Source organism: Engraulis encrasicolus, chromosome 8 (genome assembly GCF_034702125.1).
Source record: "Engraulis encrasicolus isolate BLACKSEA-1 chromosome 8, IST_EnEncr_1.0, whole genome shotgun sequence".
Classification (NCBI taxonomy): Eukaryota; Metazoa; Chordata; class Actinopteri; order Clupeiformes; family Engraulidae; genus Engraulis; species Engraulis encrasicolus.
The window spans coordinates 53428826-53450640 of record NC_085864.1 but is presented as its reverse complement, the minus strand read 5'-3'; the positions used below and the strand labels follow the sequence as shown (position 1 = coordinate 53450640).

Genomic DNA, 21815 nt, shown 5'->3' with positions numbered 1-21815 from the left:
CTTCGCAATGTCCAAAGTCGCTCAACCATGGTCTGGCAGGCAACAGCGGCAGCTGACTTACATCTCAGAGTTCACGACGGACATTGCACACCTTTCTGGAAAACACAACCAGGTTTCAGACTGCCTCTCCCGTGCTCTTGTGGGGGCGGTCCACCTTGGCTTGGACTACGGCAGCATAGCAGCAGATCAAGCCACTGACCCGGACGTGCAGGCTTGCCGTTCATCCACTACTGGACTGCAGTTGCGGGAGGTGGCATTCGACGACGCTGGCACCACTCTGCTTTGCGACATCTCGATGGGCTATCCTAGACCTGTTGTGCCTCTGAAGTGGAGGCGGCCTGTTTTTGACGCCATCCATGGCCTCTCACACCCCGGCACCAAGGCCTCACGACGGCTGGTGTCAACAAAGTTTGTGTGGCACGGACTTAAAAAGAATGTGAGGGAATGGGCGAAAGCTTGTATGGGATGCCAACGTGGCAAGGTACACCGCCACACCAAAGCGCCACTGGAACAGTTTCAAGTGCCTGAGCGACGTTTCGACCATGTCAACATCGACCTAGTTGGCCCACTTCCACCCTCGCAGGGGTACACTCACGTTCTCACTATGGTCGACAGGACCACACGGTGGGCTGAGGCTGTTCCTCTGTCGTCCATAACATCAGCTGATGTGGCTAGGGCATTTATTGGCAACTGGGTGTCCCGTTTTGGCACCCCATCGGACATTTCCTCAGACCGTGGTGCTCAGTTCACTTCTGAACTTTGGAACGCTGTCGCAGGGAGCCTGGGAGTTAAACTCCACCGCACCACGGCCTACCACCCCCAGAGCAATGGCCTCTGTGAACGTTTTCACAGGTCAATGAAAGCCTCCCTACGTTCCAGCCTGAAGGACAGTGCCTGGGCTGACAAACTCCCATGGGTCATGCTGGGCATCAGGACTGCACCAAAGGAGGACCTCCAGGCCTCCTCCGCGGAGCTTGTCTATGGTCAGCCATTACGGGTCCCCGGGGAGTTCGTCCCCAGCACAACGACCCCGTGGTCCGCCACACTCCAGCGCTCCAGCCTGTTGGACAATGCCAGACTGTTTGCTCCGCTTCCTACCTCCTGCCATGGTTTACCGACCTCTCACGTCCCCAGTGGTCTTCAGTCCGCCGGCTATGTTTTCATTCGAGTCGACTGCCACCGCGGACCTCTCCGTCCGCCTTATGACGGCCCTTTCCGCGTCTTGGAGGCGGGGGACAAGCACTTTGTGGTAGACATTGGGGGCAAGCCGGAGTGTATTTCTGTAGACCGCCTTAAACCAGCTCACCTAGATCTGGCCAGGCCTGTCGAGTTGGCGCAACCCCCGAGACGGGGACGGCCTCCGACTAGGCCCCCTCTTCCCATCCCTCCTGCCCCTCGGCCATGCCGCAGGGGTGGCCTACTGACAGACACAGAGGGGGCAGTTCCGCCTTCTCTCATTCAGCGGAGCCGCACTGGGCGTTTGATTCGCCCCCCACGCCGTTGATGAACTAATTTATTTTAATTTTTTCAGGTTCTCTCTTAATGTGAATTCTGGGGGGGCATGTGTAGTGCTTTCTCAACTGACATAATTCACTTAATCATTTGTGTATTTGGTTATATGTTATGCTGTTCGTCATCTCCACTGTTCTGTTCACTTTATAGTCGCGGTCCCTTTAAGAGTTCCGATGACGTTTAATGTTGCCGGCTTTTCTGTCATGCGCGGCGCCATGTTTTTAGTCAGTTATAATAACTTAATAAACGCGACTCACAGAGTCTTAATGTGAGAAGTTGTACGGCTCGTTTCTCCGCCTTAAGGCAACTTCCACAACATGGTATTTTAAGTTGGCTAAGGAACACTGTTTATGATATAATTTTGAATATCAACATGGGTCCGAGTGGGATTCATACTCACAACCTCCATATCTCTAATCCAGCATCTTTATCATTGAGCCAAGCAGCTGGCTGTCATAAACATTCCACAGAGACGTGCGGTCAGGGTAGGCAGGGTAGGCAGTGCCTACCCTGGGATAAATGTCTTAAAAATAAAAACTAACACGTGTTTAAAAAGATATTCTTCAGAGTTCACATACACAACAATAACATTGATTCAGCATAAATTATGAGCTGTTTAAAGTACAGTATACGCAGGAACGATCAAAAACCTAAGTAATCGCACGAAGCAAAGCGCTCAGGCTTGGGCAGGTTGCCGTGGCAACGCGCAGTCCCGGCTGGTAGCAGAGACAGGCTGCTGGTAGCCTGTCAAAGCAGAGCTTTCGAATGCCAGCCAGGCAGCCCGGTAAGGCTCGCTTTTCCTCTGCCTACCCTGCCTTCAGTGCTGTCAATGTATAAGTTTGCGCATGCGTATTAAGTTGTCACATAGCTTGTCAATGGGACTAAAAGCAGAGCCTTTAGACTGTGGCGGGAGTATGTGAGCCAATCACAGCTGCCAACATGAAAAATTGTTACAATTCAGGAAGCCTTCCTGCTATAAGTATGATAGCAACAACAGCTAGCAAGGTACGGCTTGTTCAAACTCTAGCCGTACAGAAAACATGGCAGTCTTTGGCGTTTTGCCTTTATTACAAAAAAAAAAAATCAGAGAAGGAGCAAGAAAGATGGTTCAGATGACAGGCAATAGCTGAGCCGTTTGCAATCGCTGCATTGTGGAAATATTCAACATCAGATGGGTAGCAGCTTCAAGTAGTTTGAACACACTGGGACAAAATATCTTCATCATGTCAACCACCCCGGGCTTTTAATGGAACTAACTTGCATGGAAAACATAGTCGTGATTCTGCTTTAAGGTAAGATTCATCTAATTATTAAGCTGTGGGTAGCCAAATTTTAACATGAACATGCTCAAGTTTGTCGTGGTGCCTTTTGTTGATGGGCCAGGGAGGTGTTGACATCACAGACCTATACAGGTCTGTGGTTGACATTGAAGATTGGTTGTGCTGTGGACACGAATAGACTGTGTGTGTGTGTTATTATGGACGCGAGATTGTTTTTTGAGCGTACGACATGACTTCATTTTCCTAATTTATTATGATGATGACTTAATACGCGATGCGTGAGGTGTGTGGAGCCTGTTAGCAAGTTGACGTGCAGCTGTGTTCTTTTGAAGTGCGCGGAGTACGAGATCAACGTTGGGCTCGCTCGAGTGACTGGGATGGGTGCTCACCTCACTCAGAAATTGACTTGATTTGAAACACCGTGCACAACCGTTGCTGAAGTGTTTGAGAATACAATCACGCACAAGAATGAGTCTCAGAAGTGTTTTCGTTGGTTTACTCGATGGAGGCCTACCAGTATTTACTGTCTGAATGCACCGCTCATGTTTGTTGAGTTCGCAAGCAACCCGCCCCCTTGCCAACTTTCCTTCTTGTCTGAGTGTTTGATTAGCAGCACAAAATGCGTCAATGAAGCCGGAGCTGTTACCTAGGTTGGTTTATTGCTAAATGTAAATCGTTTCCCCTCACATGCTATGGTGTGATTCACTTTGGTGAACTAGACATTTTATCTTCTAAACAAAGTAGGCTACACTGCCACCCTGCATCCTCCATGTGAAACACCCTGGCATTTGCAACAGAATAAACAGAAGAGGAGCAAAGTCAACTGCTAAAGCCAAAAGTTAAAGCTTTCCCCCCAAAATGCTGTGATGTTGTAGCTTTCTAAATTATTGTAAAATGTAGGCAGAGTGTACAGAGTAGGCTATGGGTCCTTGAGCTACCAATTTGGCAATTTGACAAAAAAAAAGTCTAGCTGGCCTTTTCAACAAATTGAAATTATGCATTTTCACTTATTGTTTCAGATGTAAGGTCTACTGACAATGTCCATATGTCTAATAGTTTAGCCTATTTACTTATTTAGTTATTAGAGCTGTGGTGGCTAAGCACTGATGGCATTTTATCTTATAGCCTACTTTATATTTACAGTATTTAGAGAAACATAGGCCTACTAATTTGTTGCACATTAAAGACCTTATCAGCATACTAGGTGAATAGGCCTAGTTGCCGATCCAAGGTTGTGGCATAAGGCATGAAAGGGGACTATTTGTTCAAAGTTTTTAGTCTTTTATAAAAGTTTCTAGCTGATAGTGACTCTCCAGATTTGGTTAAAATACAGAAAATTGCATCTAAGATATACATTTTTTTCTGGTGGAGGACCCCCAGACCCCGCGCTAAAAAATACACAAAAAATATGTATTTTCTATATTTACTGCCTACCCTACCATACCCCTCACTGCACGTCACTGACATTCCAGCAAGACAATATCACATTGCATTGAAGAGCTGAACAATAGACTTCTAGAATGGTAGTTGCAGGTGCTCGTTAAGAATAGAATGTTGAGAGAAAGTGACAGTTGAGATGGAACCTTTTATTGGCAGCACCTGTTCTGATTGTCTGTATGGCAGTTAGTATTGTGCTCTAAGGCAAAGGGCAGAATGAAAACAGTTTGTAGTTTTTAGATCGCTGTTGTTAAAAAACTAAAAAGAATTGGCACATGTCCGGCTCACACATTGGAGTCATACACGTGGTCTTTCTAACAGTCCTTGAATGAAGTTTATAGGTTAAATGGTTCAGTCACAAATGGACCTCTTGTTGCAGATGACCTGACCTCTTCAGAGAGACATTTCAAAAATTAATAGGGCCAGCCATTGTTTTTTTTTACACACCTGCCATTTAAAAAGTAATGGGAGTTGGGACATGATATTTTCACCATGTGGAGTCATCTTCTAGAGTTCGCTAACAACGCGTCAACTAAACTTCTAGGTGAAAGTGTTGATGTTTTATGAAAGAAAAAGCTTCCTACACTCTGATCCCTAGAGTGGCGGATCACTCTCTCCTGAAGGTTCTACCATTGTTTTCTATGGGGACCCAAATTTGCACAAAATCGCTGAAAACAGAAAAAACGACAAGAGACACGGACAGGCTATATCAGAAGAAATGATTTCCAAGCCGAGCCGGTCGTTTTAGTGTTTGAACGGTGTCTCTATCTCGAAAGGCCTAGGAGGAGATCCATTTTCTATTTTTACTGCCCTGCACAAGAGAATCAAGCAAGCATAATAATAAACTGTACTTAGGGATTACTATAAGCGGGACTTGCTCTGCAAGCCCGCTTAATAATTTGTGTTCTAGGGAGATGGGTTTGTCTGCTCTGTTTTTTCTCCTAAAAAAGTGCAGACTTGTTCCCCTGCACTGTTGACCGTAACACAGTTGAGTAACACGGTTGACTGTTTTGAAAGTGTTTTTGTGCTATTGATCCCTTATGTGTTGGAAAAATTCTATGAACAGACACTAGGGATTATCTCTGGAGAAGGAAGTCTTGTGTAAGGAGGGTGACTAAATTCAAATCAGACGTTACAGGGATTTATAATGAAAAATGTGTCAGTCTGTATCACAGTGAATCATAAAATCCTACTTATGAAGCTCAACAATCACATTTTCTATATCAGTTGCACAGATTAATGACAACATTATTGTTATGGGACATAAGCACTTTTAAACGTATGTTGTTTCAACTCTGTAGTTTTTTTTAAATGTTTGAAATGATAGTATTTGTCCATAACACTGTTGACAAAATAATCAAGCAAATGTTCACTTTCATTAGAGTATTTGAGTCTTAAATGATTTAAGATTAAGCTTGGCAATTTGTTTGTTTGGAAACTTAAATATATACACTATGCAAACATCTAGGTCATTTAGTTGAAAGAAATACTGATAATTGACATTTTGCTTTTGCCAAAAGCGCATTCAAATCGTAGAATCACTCACATATTACACCTTCCCTTGAGTTAAATTAGTGAATTTTACCTTTCTCCTGTACTTCCTGCCGTTCTCTGAGTATGGCAGTGCAAATTTCACCTCCAAGCTATCAGTTAACATCGAGTCCTATGAGACCAGCTAGCCGCCAGCCGGTCTCATAGAACTCGATGTTAACTGGTAGCATGAAGGTAAAATCTTGCCCTGCCATACTCCGAGAACGGTTGAAAGTACAGGAAAAAGGTAAAGTCTAATCATTTAAGTCAAGGAGAGGTGTAAAATAATATTATTTCCAAAAATGGGACAATATCACTTTAATTACATTAGCAATTAATTTCTTTATTATATGTTCTATTCTGGCAGCCAGAGAAAGGCCCCTAACCCCACATTTCTCCTACTGTAACTTCACTTACGCCATCTGGCTGCATTTCACCAAACTCCACACGAGGGCGTATTCTTTGACAAAGAGCCTCATTCGTGGGGGCTAACCAGATGGTATTGTGGAGACGAAGGCGAAACATACCAGCTGGCGAGACTCATGTTACATTGCTCCAGGGACTGCAAATAATTACATCTACCTAATACTTTGTAATTCTCAAGTTCCTTCTAAGAAAAGTGTAAAAAAAAAAGGGAATGGAAGTGTCAACTAAATGCAACGTAATACATGCAATCAACATTCTACCACTTTTGATAAGCATTGATTCAAGTGTCCTTGAGAAGCTGTTTACATGTATGTGGATATTTTTTATTTTGGCCTCCTGATTACACGTCAACAGTTTTAGAATGTGCATTTCAAAACTTTTGCTAAAACGTCATGCCAATGGCGCCCAAAAGGGAGAAGTGCGGCAGGATGACACCATGCTCAGGGCACCTCAATCATGGAAGAGGACGTGGGACAGCACTGGTTACTTGTATTATTACTCTCCCCACCAACCTGACGGGTCAGGACAGGAGTCGAACTGGCAACTTTTGGGCTACAAGTCTGACGCCCTAACCGCTTACCCATGACTACCCAAAGGTATTGGTCCTGAGCACAAAACACAATTGACAGATACAGCACCCACCCTCTTCTAGGACAAAAAGACAGGTTGACAATATGGCAAAACAACAACTTGAATACAATACAATGCTAAAGTGCAGTTATTCAGAGGCAGAGTGCAATGTGTTATGTAAGGGTTAACGTTCGGCGAGAAGGTCGCTACCGTGGAATAGCAGCACGACAGAGAGAATCTTTAGACCCCGACGCGGAGCGGAGGCAACAGGTAGCCTAGACAACAGGTGTTGTCTATCACAGCAGCTGATTAGAGTGACAAAAGACCGGACCCCCTGCGGAGTGATATGAAACATTCGCTTTAGCAGTGAAAAGTCTTGTTGCCATTGACAGCGGTCTGATATAGACCAACCCGTCCGTTATCTCAAATATCAGACGTGCGAACGTTGGGGAGCCACATCACGTCACAACCATATAATAAAGAGTTTTAAGCCCTTGGCCAAGGCCTGTAAGGAGGGTGATGGTGGAGACTGACCCCAGTCACCATCTGGTTTGAGGGCCTGTGAACAGCACAATTCTCATGGGTGAAACAGGATAAATTGTTTTCCAGATGTCAGTATCATGTATGGCAAGGCTGTATTTGGGTGTCAAATGCAAAAATCTCTAACCACCTACTGTAACAGATTTGAAATCTTAACCTCTTAGCGCAGCACCTACTGTATATTATAAGCATATTTGTAAAAATGCTCTTTGCACTTTAGCTGCGCCAGTAGTGTGGTTTCACTTCTGCCATGGTCCTGCAGTGGTTGTATGAAGTGTTGTGGGCCACCACTGCAGTTAGTTTGTGGCCCCCATCTGCAATAACAGGCTACAGTAATAGTGAATAGGCCCGCCGGCGACCCCATCTGCAGTAACAGGCTACAGTAATATTGAATAGGCCCACCGGCGACCCCATGAATAGGCCCGCCGGCGACCCCATCTGCAGTAACAGGCTACAGTAATATTGAATAGGCCCACCGGCGACCCCATCTGCAGTAAGAGGCTACAGTAATGGTGAATAGGTCCGCCGGCGACCCCATCTGCAGTAAGAGGCTACAGTAATGGTGAATAGGCCCGCCGGCGACCCCATCTGCAGTAAGAGGCTACAGTAATAGTGAATAGGCCCGCCGGCGACCCCATCTGCAGTAAGAGGCTACAGTAATAGTGAATAGGCCCACCGGCGACCCCATCTGCAGTAAGAGGCTACCTCTCCTCCAGTCTCTCATCACTGTATGAACTGTTAAAATGCACTTTGGTCAGAAACATCAATTTTAATAAGCTTATCATCAGACACATTACCATCAGACGCTGTCAGATCCCATCTTTTTTACCATCTTTTTTGGGCATAATTACAAGAATTACATTTTAGATTATAGTTGATATATTATAGATATTTCTTAGAAATTGTTTGTTCGTTTGTTAGATTAGCATGCGTTGCTGGTGAACTTGTTTGTTGACTGCCAAACAGTCCCTGGAGGGTAATTAAGAAACAGAAGGGTCTTGAACTTGAACCGCGGTCACCGTTTCCCAAGTGCTTTCCTGAGGACATCAGTGACAACCAACAAAACATGTTTTGCACATCTAAATGTTGGACAGTTATGTTGTCTTGTTTTGTTAGTGTGTTCAACATCCCCCACTGGATTTGGTACCTTAAGGGTTAATCTGACCATGCAGTTCCAGCTACGCACCTTATGACACATGGCCATAATGATGGCAATTAGTCTCGTTATAATGGTGGTAATTAGTCCCCTAATGGCTGTGGTGGTCATTATCTTTTATTTTGCACACCTCAGGCCATACCCCACTGAGACAAATGCATGCAGGGCCGCTTCTAAGGGTTTTTTTAGGCCCTAAGCAAAACGGTCAGGAGCCCCTAACTAATATGTATATGTTTTGTAATGTAATTCAATATTTGTTTCATGACGTTTTTTTTTAGTCAATCTCAATTTAAGATGCCCCAATTTTGGGGGCAAAGCGGTTTAGCAGTGTCCCTGACTGCATGTCCCTGGGGCAACAGCCATCTATTTACTACGAACCTGTACCTACGCAGAGGAAGGTTGTTAATGGTACAGAAGACATCGTCCATAAATACAATACATTATCTTTCACAGCTCATCTCAATATCATGCCCAGCTTAAAAGTTAATCTGTTTTTTTCTTTGTCTTAATAATATTTTTACTACAACAACCACAACAACAGGTGTCCAAAATGGCTGCTAATCCCCTAGTGGCATTTTTTGCTAATGACATACATTTGATCTCGTCATTGGCCACCTGTCCCCTGTCCCCTCTGCACTGCACACAGGGTTGGATTGGCCATAAGGCATACAGGGCTGGATTGGCCATAAGGCATATAGGGCATTTATTTAAGAATCCTGGTCCTAACCTACGTTGACCTTATGACTCTACATTCTCTGTCTATCTCTTCTTCCTCTGCCTTCCTGCTTTTTCTGCCTCTCCTCTATACCTCTCCTTTTAAATCTATCTCTAACAATGTTTTTTTTTCCCATTTGTTAAGCACTTTGAGTTACATGCCTTGTATGACACAGTGCTATACAAATACAATTATTATTATTATTATTATTATTTGCCTGGTGGACTGATGATGAGGATTTTGGCCTTGTCCTCCCCTCAATGTAGTTGTACCTGGAGATGCCTGCTTTGGTCATGCCGTGGCCACATGAGATATGCCAGAGCAGGGGTTCCCAAACTTTACCATGGCAAGGCCCCCCGTATACCAGTTGTTTCTAGCCAAGGCCCCCCTTACATGGGTCGTGTCACACCATTATGTTTGTGAGCCCCCTTTTACAACTATAGCCTAGGTCTGTGAGGTAAGGACTCATTTATAACAATAATAGAAGTAATGTTCAGGGATGCAAAAGATTATTATGCTGCTGTTCTCATGTTACGTATGTAGTATATTTGGTTTTTACTGTATTTTGTTTTGCTTCTCCTTCCAACCTTCTGCCCCCCCCCTCTTTTTTGGCGAATTGGGGGGCCTTAGGCTGCAGTCATATCTAATCTGGGGGGCCCTAGGCTGCAGCCATATCTAGCCTGCGGTGGGGCCCCTAGGCTGCAGCCATATCTAGCCTGTGGGGCCCCTAGGCTGCAGCCATATCTAGCCTGTGGTGGGGGCCCCTAGACTGCAGCCATATCTAGCCTGTGGGGGGGGGTTAGGCTGCAGCCATATCTAGCCTGTGGGGCCCCTAGGCTGCAGCCATATCTAGCCTGTGGGGCCCCTAGGCTGCAGCCATATCTAGCCTGTGATGGGGCCCTAGGCTGCAGCCATATCTATCCTGCGGTGGGGCCCTAGGCTGCAGCCATATCTAGCCTGTGGTGGGGGCCCTAGGCTGCAGCCATATCTAGCCTAAGCGATAATCCGACCCTGCTGTAGCCACAAAGCCATTGCCCCTTCCAACCTGCCCCACCCCACCTGTCCCCGGAGATGCCTGCTGTGGTCACGTCACCCCCATATGGGATGTGCCACACAGCAGGGTTCAAGCCACACAGTCACGGCCTCTCAAGATGTGCTACCGGGAGAGTACAGGAGATACAGTAACGTCAGTGCCAGGGGGTTGAGTACGCAAAAACACAACAGCCATTACCGGCTACATGTACCCACAGAGACTGTGCTTTGGCCCTTGGACAGCTGGGGCTAACGATACTCGATGGGGAATCACACCAGGGGCCTAATTTAGGGACAAAGTGTCTTGTTGTCAACAACTAGGCTGGCAGATACGGTACTGCACATTGACAAATAAAAATATTAATAATAATATAAATTGTGTGTATTATGGCATTTGTAAGCACCAGTTAAAAGTAAAAGAAAATATAAGGTTTGGAGAGAAAGAAAATATAAGGTTTATTGTGTTTAAAGACCAGATATCCTTCCGTACATGTAGAGATGCAGTCAAAGAGGTAAAATGTTTCACCAGTAATTTCAGATTAAAAAGATCATTGGTATTGATGCAGTGATGATAATCACATGATGATAAACTCTTTCCAATAGTGTATTTATCACTAACACATCATGTGTTAAACTTCCTTGCACAAAGTCTCTCTTATAAGCTTATTCTCACCAAAATTGTAATAAGCAAGTCTTAAACTATTACCTACCGTATGACTCTTGTTTACGTTGTATAAATGATGTTGTGATGTCCAGTAGTTGAGTATTTTCAGTGTGAGTGATGTATTGATGCAGTCTAAAATCGCATGATGATAAACTCTTTCCAATAGTGTATTTATCACTAACACATCATGTGTTAAACTTCCTTGCACAAAGTTGAGAATTTTCAGCAAGAGTGAGAACAGGCCTGTCAGTATAGGTTGTTGTAGGCCTTTCATTTGCACCACCGAGCCCCCTGAGACTTCTTAGAGGCCTACAGCATGCTCAAAACATTGAACTAGGCACTATGTACAATTCCAAAATTGACGCCATTTGATGTATCACACAATGTTATTGGCTAATATCTATCTGCAGTTGGCTGGCAGGACTTAATTTAAAAAATAAAATAAAATTATGTGCATACTGTAGTGTACATGAATACAACCAAAACCTCAAAACCAAAGCACGCCCTCTGCCGCTTCTGCATGCATGCACACACGCATGCACACATGTATACACTTTATTGGGTGGAACAATATGGTAATGGAACAGTATGGTACAATATGGCCGTGAATCATCCAGGATTCAGCTCACTACAACTAGAATGATAGCCAGTACAGGTCGGAATCTTCTGCCTTGGTAGAAACTCTCAACACCCAAAGAAGTTGACAATACCAACCAGTTATTAAGAGTAAATGTGTATTCATGAGGTTGATGACTAGAAATCTGAGTAGATTATATTTTAGCATTTAGCCCAATTGACTCCATTCAGGTTTCCTAAGGCTCTTTTCCACTGCCGGTTTTCTGGTAGGCCTAAAGCTAACTTCACACAGCGCGACTCGGCCACCATTTTTTGCTTTTCTATTGAGCTGTGTCGTGCCCAATCGAAGAGCAAAAAGTGATGGCCAAGTCGTGCTATCTTCAACTTTAGGCCTACCAGAAAATGGTAGAGGAAAAGAGCCCATAGTCAGAGCCATACAGAGGGGAGAGTTGCGCGATTGGGGGACCAGGAATTAAATTGCAGCCCCGCCTTTCAACGGGATTGAGGTCGTGTCTAAAGCGGCTCTTTCCATAGACTCAACATAAAACCACCACATTAAAAGCCAAAAATAAGGACTAACGAACTATACTGCGGGGTAATCACCACAAATATGTAAACTATCAACTGTCTCGGTAATGGTAATCACAACAGTTTTACCATCTGTGATGTTTATCTGAAGTTATTACTACTAACAGCAAGTCTTGTCCATAGAGGTAGAAAATAACACTAGAGAGGACCCCGCCCCCCTTTTACGGCAATCTGTAGCGGCCATTATCTGTAGGTAGATCAGAGAAATGGAAATTAACGGAGAACGAGGCTCACCTCTGTCAAAAATGGCTTAATCATGTGAAAATGTCCATCAACACACTATACAAGGACAATAGTTGAAGTGTGTTGCTAACTATGTTCATAAAATATATTATTTGATTTCTTAATGTATTTTATCGACTCATATGATTTCAGTAGATATGTAGCCTGACATTTCAAATCTGGTCTTTGATTAAAGTGTTACTTTATATTTAACTTACACAGTTTTAGTTAATTTCTTGACAGGGGTGGGCGTGTTCTCCATTGACTTGCATTGCCTGAAAGTACCTACACTACCTACGGAAGTTGGGAAGCTCCAGCTGCCATTTCTCAGTGCTGTCGCAAATTGCTGTGTCCTCTCTAGTGTTATTTTCTACCTCTATGGTCTTGTCATATTCCCTGCATTGCATCGCATCGCATTTGCTGTGTGCTACGCCCACTTCTAGGCACTAACACTCGCAGCGCTTAAGCAGTTCTGAGACGCTAAACAGCTAATTTTGCTACTGCGGAAGTCGGCCCTAGGACACAGTGGAGATTGCCCGACTCTCCCCTCTGTATGGCTCTGCCCATAGTCATCACTTGCCTGCAGTGGCCAGCTGGTGGAACTGCACGTTTCTGAGGGAACAATAGGAGCCAATGGGAGACAGCCTTCTTATATTAAAGGAGCCAATGGGAGACAGCCTTTTTATATTAAAGGAGCCACTGGGAGACAGCCTTCTTATATTAAAGGAGCCACTGGGAGACAGCCTTCTTATATTAAAGGAGCCAATGGGAGAGAGCCTTCTTGTATGTACCACTTTCTCTGCTGCCATCCTTCGGTGACAAGGCAATACGCACATTACCCTGTAGGTGGCAGTAACATCTATGAGAAATATCAGTATGCTGACCTGAGACAGCGGAGGTGGCCAGGGTTGGGCCATGCCAAAAGGCTGAGCACGATACCTAATAGCATTTGCCACAGGGCCCAGCGCCCTTCCATGTGGGTACTGTAGGAGCTCTATTATGACCTTTGCAGGCCATATGTGGGGGGTTTGTCATTGCTTTTCCTTGTGGCCTTTTGTGCAATTTATTCACACTATTTTGAATCTGTAATACACAGTCTCCCTTGGTTATTTGATTAATAAATGAATGGACTGCATTGCATTACATTTCACTTAGCTGCGACTTTTATTCAAAGCCACTTACATTACTTGCAGGCTACTGTAAGGATAAGGGTACAGGACTACAGACTCTGGGTCAATGTGGGCTTGGGCGCCGTATTTAACTTAAGTTTTGTGTTCTTTGTTTTGCTTTGTTTTGATAGTCTGTGACCTACAGTATGTCCTTCACATTTAAGGAGTTCAGATGCAAGTGCCTTTTCGGAAAATAATCTTAATTCATTTTTATTTAATACAAAGCTATCAAAATTGCATTTTTTTAATTTTATTTATGTAATATAACTATTTATATGTATTATCAAGTACATGAATGTAAACCAAACCAACAACAGGATTCTCTAAAAATATAGAAGTGCAGGTCTTCAGAAATGGAGTTAAGGGTTTTTTGCATCTGAACTCTTCATTTACAGATACTAAAAAGAAGAACCTCACAAAATAAATGGACATGTCACATTGAGCAGTTCACATAAATGATGCAAATGTTTTATTTCTGTACTGCAGCTTTGCCCACACACACATCAGCTTTTGAGTCAGGGTGTCTTTTATCTTCTGCGTTCTCACTCCGTAGATGATCGGGTTGCACACAGGCGAGAGGATGAAAAAATATAACGAGAGCATGACACGGATAGGATAAGGAACATGGTTCATATCAAACCTACTCTGATAAACTTCGAACAAACAGCCGGTGAAAAAGTTAAAAATCGCCACAAGATGGGGAATACAAGTGCTCAGCGCCTTTGTTTGGCCGCTCTGCTTCAGTTTCGAACAAATCATCAGGATTTTTACGTAAGAGTAAACAATGATCATCAACGGCGGTATCAGAGAAAAGAAGGTGATTGTGGAGCCGTATATGTTGACCTCTCGGATGCCGTTGCAGGCCAGCTTGACCACAGAGTACGTGTCGCAGTAGACCTTCTCGATGACCCGGCCGCACATGTCCAGGTTGGCGTTGATCAGCACGGCCACGCCGGTGCGGACGAACGGCAGCAGCCAGACCAGGGCGATGAGCTTGGTCAGCTTAGAGGGGGACATGATCTCCTCGTAGTGAAGCGGGAGGCAGATGGAGACGTACCTGTCATAGAGTAGAGTAGAGTAGTGTAGAGTAGAGTAGAGTAGAGTAGAGTAGAATAGAGTAGAGTAGAGTAGAGTAGAGTAGAGTAGAGTAGAGTAGAGTAGAGTAGGGTAGAGTAGAGTAGAGTAGAATAGAGTAGAGTAGAGTAGAGTAGAGTAGAATAGAATAGAATAGAACAGAATAGAATAGAATACTGTAGAATGTACTTTATTGTCATGCCCAGGGGTGATAGTGAAAAAAAATCCTGAGCCTGAACTTTTTCCCCTGCTCTAACGACGACCACAAGATACTGCAGTACTACGTAAGGGTTAACGTTCGGCGAGAAGGTCGCTACGGTGGAATAGCAGCACGACAGAGAGAATCTTTAGACCCCGACGCGGAGCGGAGGGGTCTTGTTCTCTCTGAAGTGCTGCTATTCCACAAAGCGACCGACTCGCCGAAAGTTAACCCGCTTATTATATGGATATACTTAAATGATTCACACATGCGGGGACATTTCTTTAGACCTATTTAATGTTAAGATTGTTGCTGCGCAAAACAAAACAGAGCCGTTGTGGAACACCGCTAGGCAACAGCTAGGTAGGCTAGCCAGGACAGGTGTTGTCTATCACAGCAGCTGATTAGAGTGACAAAACCCCCTGCGGAGTGATATGAAACATTCGCTTTAGCCACTGACTTGTATACAAGCCAGTGGCTTTAGCAGTGAACGTCTTGTTGCCATTGACAGCGGTAGCCAGGACAACGTGCTGTCTATCACAGCAGCTGATTAGAGTCTTGTTGAAAAGTCGCTTTAGCAGTGAAAAGTCTTGTTGCCATTGACAGCGGTCTGTTATAGACCAACCCGTCCGTTATCGAAAAATAACAGACGTCCGAACGTTGGGGAGCCCCGTTGAAATGAATGGAGCATTCGACAGATGACGTCACAACCATATAATAAAGTGACGTAACGTAGGACTATTTTGACACATTATTCAAACATTTAATAGCCTGTGTATGACCATTATTCAAGCCTGATAGTAGAAGAAAACCCTGAACCTGTAACACTTTCTGAGATAAGAATAACCTAATGGCTAATTATTATCAATGTTTTTTATTTTTGCAAACTCTGTCAAGCCTGAAATCAGGCATGGAGCCTGAATACTATCAGCCCTGATCATTTCAGCTGACTGAGGTGCTGTTTCCACGTAGCAGGATATTTTTTTAGCAGGGTATTTTTTTCTCCTGCTAGGTGTAAACGCAACATGTGGATAAAAAAAATCCTCCATTGTAACAAATGCGTTTCAGACCCCTAAACAGGATATTTTTTTCTTCTGCACCTGGATTTTTAAATATCTGCTACGTGGAAACGGAAGGCCAAAACCAATGCAAAACCAATACAAGCAGGAGAAAAAAATATCCACATATAAAAATATCCAGCTACGTGGAAACGGCACCTGAGTTAGATAACAATGTGCAACATTTCAGCTGTTGTTTTTTTTATTGAGTTCAAGGTGCACTGTGTGTAGATGGTGGGCTGAGTAGGTATTTTAACGATGCTGCTTATTGAAAATGTGCTGCCTATTGGCAAATTTGATCTTTTCATTAATATTTATTAACTAAATAATAAGCCAATATTTACTGGTATGACTAAAGTATAGAATACTATCAGCCCTGCATGCCAGCATGAAAATGATAGATATGTGAGACACAAACTCAGCAGCAGTTCTAGTTGCATTATATTACATTACACATTAGCTGATGCTTTTAACAGTTATTAGGTTATTTTACAGTCCCTGAAGTAGTGTGGGGTTAGTTGCCTTGCTCAAGGGCACTTCAGCCATGCAAGGAGGTGTAGAGGAGAGGTGCAATAAGCGTGGGATTTGATCCTGCAACCCTCTGATGTTTTAAGACCAGCTTCCTAACCATTAGGCCACAGCTGCCCAGCTGATATGGAATCCTGCGTAAACATGGATGAATGAAGGAAGCTAAGGACAGCACTCTTCAGATTTTTCTCTGAAGAAGGGCTTTGCCTGAAACGTTTGTAGGCGAATAAACAGAAAAATCTGAAAAGTGCTGTCCTTCGCTTCCTTCATTCATGATACCGAGACATACAGTACCTGTCGTACGCCATCACACCACACTTAGCTCACACTTAGCTCACAAGTCCAAAACGACTTACAGTTATATACAGGGTATTAGTTACAGTCCGTGGAGCAGTGTGAGGCTACAGGTAGGTGCACTTCAGGCAAGGATGTACCGTACAGTAGTACCTATGAATCCAGGGAATCCCGTTGCATGATATGGAGACGTATGCCTCTTTTTTGCACTGCCGTTTTTCTGATAGGCCTATAGCTCGACACAGCACAACTCGGCCGCCACTTTTTGCTTTTCAAATAGGCACGACACAGCTCAACCGTGAAGCAAAAAGTGGCGACCGAGTGACGCTGTGTCAAGCTGTAGGCCTACCAGAAAACCGGCAGTGGAAAAGTGCTGTCCTTCGCTTCCTTCATTCATGACATGGAGACATACTGTACCTGTCGTACGCCATCACCATCACACTTAACTCACACTTTTATCCAAAGCGACTTTACTACATATAGCGACAGACAGGGTATTGGTTACAGTCCGTGGAGCAGTGTGGTGTTAGGTGCACTTCAGGCATGGATGTAGAGTAGTACCTGGGAATCCAGGCTGCCCTACAAAGCAAAAAGGCAGTAACTGCGCCGAGCTCAAAACTGAGTCAGTTGACTTTAAAATGATACTGCAATCCAGTATAAGTGTTTTTTGGGAGATTATTGTCATGTGACAGTTTTGTTACTTTATATTACCACCTATTTTGCAGATGAATCATTTTATTTAACTTTAGACTTTGATATATATGGCATTTAAGTCATAGTGGCTCATTTTAAACAGCAATGCAGTTACTGCCTTTTTGCTTTGTAGGGCAGCAGGGATATCTAGTTGCATGACATGGAGACATACTGTACCTGTCGTAGGCCATCACCATCAGGTTCATGATCTCGCAGCCTCCAAACGTCATGACGGTGAACAGCTGGACGAGGCACGCGCTCTTGGATATCCGGAAGTCGCCCGAGAGGATCTTGAACACCACGAACGGCGTCAGGCCCGAGCCCCCGTACAGGTTAATGCAGGCCAGGTTACATATGAGTATGTACAAGGGCTTATGCAGGCTGCGCTCAGTGCATACGATGAATATCAAGACACAGTTAGATATGAGCATAACAGGGTACAGTAACGTGAGCAGGTAAACGAATACGAATCGAGTGTCGTGTATTCCTTGGTAAGCAATCAGGATTATGGAGAAATTCGACATGTTTGCCCAGTGGTATAGTCTACTTTTTTATGATGGGTATACTGTATATTTGAGATTTTTTTGAAGTGGGTATACTGTATATATTTGTGCTATTCAAAACAATGGATCAATCAATTTTAAGTGGGTATACTGAAATCCCTGAAATTTAGAAGTGGGTATACTCTGTATACCCGCGTTCTACGTAGACTACACCACTGTGTTTGCCTGCTCAGGAAGGAAGATGCAGAAAGAGGAGAGACATAATAAACAGAAACAGTAAAGGGTAAGGGTAACAGTAATATGGCAAAGGGGTTAACCGTACATACTCCCAACATTTACATTATAACATCAGCATTTAAAGTTATAAGCCGTGTGACAATACAATGTATTTTAAGTGCAACATACAGCAGGTGTGTGGGTGTGGGTGTAAGTGTGTGTGTTTCTGTGATAGATGAGGGGTTCAAGCACTGGGAGCTTCAGTCTGTGAAGTTTTGCTCTTATATGTGGAATCTTCCGCTTCCAAAGGAACATTCTAGAACACTTGTCATACTCTGTTCTGCTTCTGCTGAGTCAGAGATGACGTGCTATGCACAGCAGGGGACCATTGCGACCCCAAGGGTGCTACAAGTTTAGATTGAGAGTGCATCTCAATATATGACCTTGCCTCCTCCACTTGCCTCCTCCACTCGCTTCTCGTCATGATGACATCACTGACAACAGCATTATATTTCAATATCTTGCAAAAGCTCAATTGTAGAGTCTTTTTCTCGTTTGCAATTGGGATGGTGAATGAAAAACAGTCCCTCAAAAGTTGTTGTGGCTAGGCTGACAGCTGGGAAACTTTATCGTTTTCTCCACAGAGGAGGGGCCAGGAGGCGGGGCGAGGAGACAAGCGCAAGTGGAGGAGGCAAGATCACATATTGGGATGCACCCTGACTCTCGCTAGCTTAGCTACATTTCGCCTCTCAGAGGGAGTCTAAAACAAGACAGCCACTGACGTGAAAAATAGGACCAATTTCCTCCTTACTAAACCTAGGGCAGGGATTTTAACAGTACTGAGCCCCAAAATAGTGGCATACCCCTTTAAAGAATATGGAAAACTCAACTTTTCAAAAGTTCTTCATTCTAACTGGAACACAAATTTCTGTATTTTTACATGACATGTATATTGAACATCGTGGTTATTTTCATAAATGCTACAATTATCTTCACAGTCAGGGTAGACAAAGCCCTGCATGAACCGATGTACATATTTCTGGCAAACCTGTCCATTAATGCACTGTACGGCACGGTTGGTTTCTACCCGAAATTTCTGATAGATTTGCTTTCTGATGTGGCAAAGGTCTCCTATTCACAACTATGAAGTTGACTCAAGCCACTTTCAAAACACACACACACACACACACACACACACACACACACACACACACACACACACACACACACACACACACACATTCCCACATGCCCACCACCACAGCTGAGCTCAGCACAAACGCATGTAAACCTTAAGGAGGGACAAAATGGAAGATGATTCCTCACTGCACTTTCACATATTACTTTCTGGTTCACTATTGGTCATTGCACCGTATGGATGGTTACAAATAAGTACCCCTTCAGTTTGTACCCTTTGGCCAGAACTATGTGCCTAACAGGATACAAATGGTCCTTTGCTTGAGTAGCCAACACACCTTGTTTAGATGTAAATGGATAACAAATCTGTGTTTAAAAATATCGGCACGCATATTACGTAACAGTGCAACCATACAACATATATAGACGGTTTCATGGAACGTTTACAGTCAAAACAAAAACAAGACATGAACATTCTATGGCCCTAACTTAATTTCCGGTACACTTCCGCAAGTAATACACTGCATCGGATCAACACAGCTACACAAGCGCGGTATTTCATTTGAGGGTCACAGAAAATGAAAAATAAATGTTGTTTTCCATTTTTATGACAGCAATCACCCATAGGGGGCACTACGCGTCCATTTTTGGGGTAGATGTAAAAACTTCACGATCGTATTAATCATATTACTTTAGCCTAACATAGCCTCAATGTAAAGGAAAACAGTGATGTACTTTGGCAACATGGGTCGAGTGATGGTGTGCCTAAAAAACACAGCAGCACATAATTATGTAGCCTAATTATGCAGCCTACACTGCCTACACTGTTAAGCTTAAAGGTTAATTTAGTTTAAATATAGTCGCGACAAACAATTCCTTCATGTTCTGAAAAGCAGCTGTTACTACTAAACTTCTTGGGACAAGGACGACGAAATACCCAAACTGTCATCTGCTGAAGAAAAGGATAAACGGAGCGGATTGTATTTATTTTGCACAATTCAGCAGACGTCTTTGATGTCGAGGTTAATAGCAATGCTAACCACTGCTAACACATGATATGACTGACTGATTAGCACTGACTTGGCTGCTACATCAAAGTCTGGATTATATCGACAAAATTACGAGATGTGCCGGGGTCAAGAAAAGTTTTAAGGTAAGGCAGGTTTAATACAGTAGTCAGGGACGTCTGCATGGTTGAACAGGGTTTTGTTGAGTCAAGTTGCTGGCTTGAGCTCACATGTTGTCATTAGCTAGTTGTAACTCGTCACTCGTGTACAGGGTGTTTTAAGCAAATATTGAATGTCCGTAATCACATAGTTACCTGTCTGATTTTAGGTAAAATAGCCTACTCTGGTATTTGGTGGAAAAGAGGTTTCGTCTGTCTGTCTGTTTATCGGTCGCTGCCACTGATACACAGTTGGTCCTTGCAGATTGAATCAAAAGGCAGCCACAAATACACGACAGTAACATCCTGGTGCACGTTCGAAAGAGAAAATACTCGAAAGTATGAATGCTATCTTCAAGCGCTTACAAAGTTGGCTATTTTCACAAAAACTAAAAAAAAAATGGAAACACAGTCTCGTAGTGTCGCCACACCCCACGGTTTCTACTGTAGGTTAGGTTTGTTATGGTCTGTCCAGGTAAGTGAAATAACGGTCCCCGTTTTTTAAAATAATGCACAAATTTATATTAGCCCATTGAAATAAACACATGTCATAAATGGTTCACGCTCGCATGGGACGTCTTTTTTTTTTTAACCACGAAATGTGGCAACCCTAGGTCTGCTTTGGCGCAGACTGGGCATCATGTAGGCCTGGTACCAGAAGTGAAGTTGCACCCTACTGCAGAACAATTTATTTTTTAAGTTTTTTTATTTGTATTTTTATTTTTTTTAACCAATATTAAAACCGTTTGTAATTATATTGGCAGTGCGAACAGATTACAGCCTACCAAAACATTAGCAGACCGGAAATTTACTTCGGGCCAGATCATGTCACCAAGCAACAAGCAAACGTTCCATGAAACCGTCTATAGGCCTACTGTAGATATAGTGCCTAGTCATTAAACCACCTCTATTCAGGAAAAACATAAATAAATGCAACTTCTGTCCCACAAAACGTATTTCATTACGACAAGTGTGCCTTGAATCTGATCTAAACTCTGTAGGCCTTGACAGTACAGGAAGAAGAAGGTGAAAAACACTGGGAAACCCAAAGGACAGGGATACACAGTATAAAACGTGTGGTCTTGCAGCATCCTGGTCAATCGGGAGAGAAAGACCATCAGGATAGCTTCTCCTCTACTTGAATGACAGAAGAAGCAATGTATCATGCAACAGTTCAAATATCCATGTACAGCTTTAGGTGCTGGTAAACGCAGGAGTGTCCAATACTTCAAAAGAAAAAAGTTAACCACACTTATTTGACTTTTTGCTCGTTTATTCAGAGCGAACAACAACTTTCGCCTCTGTGTGTTATCAGGTTCACTCTGGCATTCAAGCAGTGTTTCATCTTTTGGATTATATACTGCTGAATTCATGGACTGTCTGAATATTAATGAGAAGGGTTTTTTTTTAAAGGCGTGAATGTTATATGAAGGTTTCAATATTGAAGAATATGGAAAACTCAACATTTCACAAGTTCTTCATTCTAACTGGATTCCAGCAACTGGGGAAACACACATTTCTGTATTTTTAC

General features: G+C 43.4%; 1 protein-coding gene across 1 annotated transcript; it reads right to left on the bottom strand.

Moving 5' to 3' along the window:
* Positions 1–12820: 12820 nt before the first annotated feature.
* Positions 12821–17787, bottom strand: LOC134453967 (olfactory receptor 52K2-like). The gene is made up of 3 exons (XM_063204714.1): positions 17441–17787; positions 13905–14474; positions 12821–12860 (listed from the first exon to the last, which is right to left on the bottom strand). Exons 1-3 carry the CDS (start codon positions 17785–17787, stop codon positions 12821–12823), a joined length of 957 nt encoding a protein of 318 aa, XP_063060784.1.
* Positions 17788–21815: the final 4028 nt, after the last annotated feature.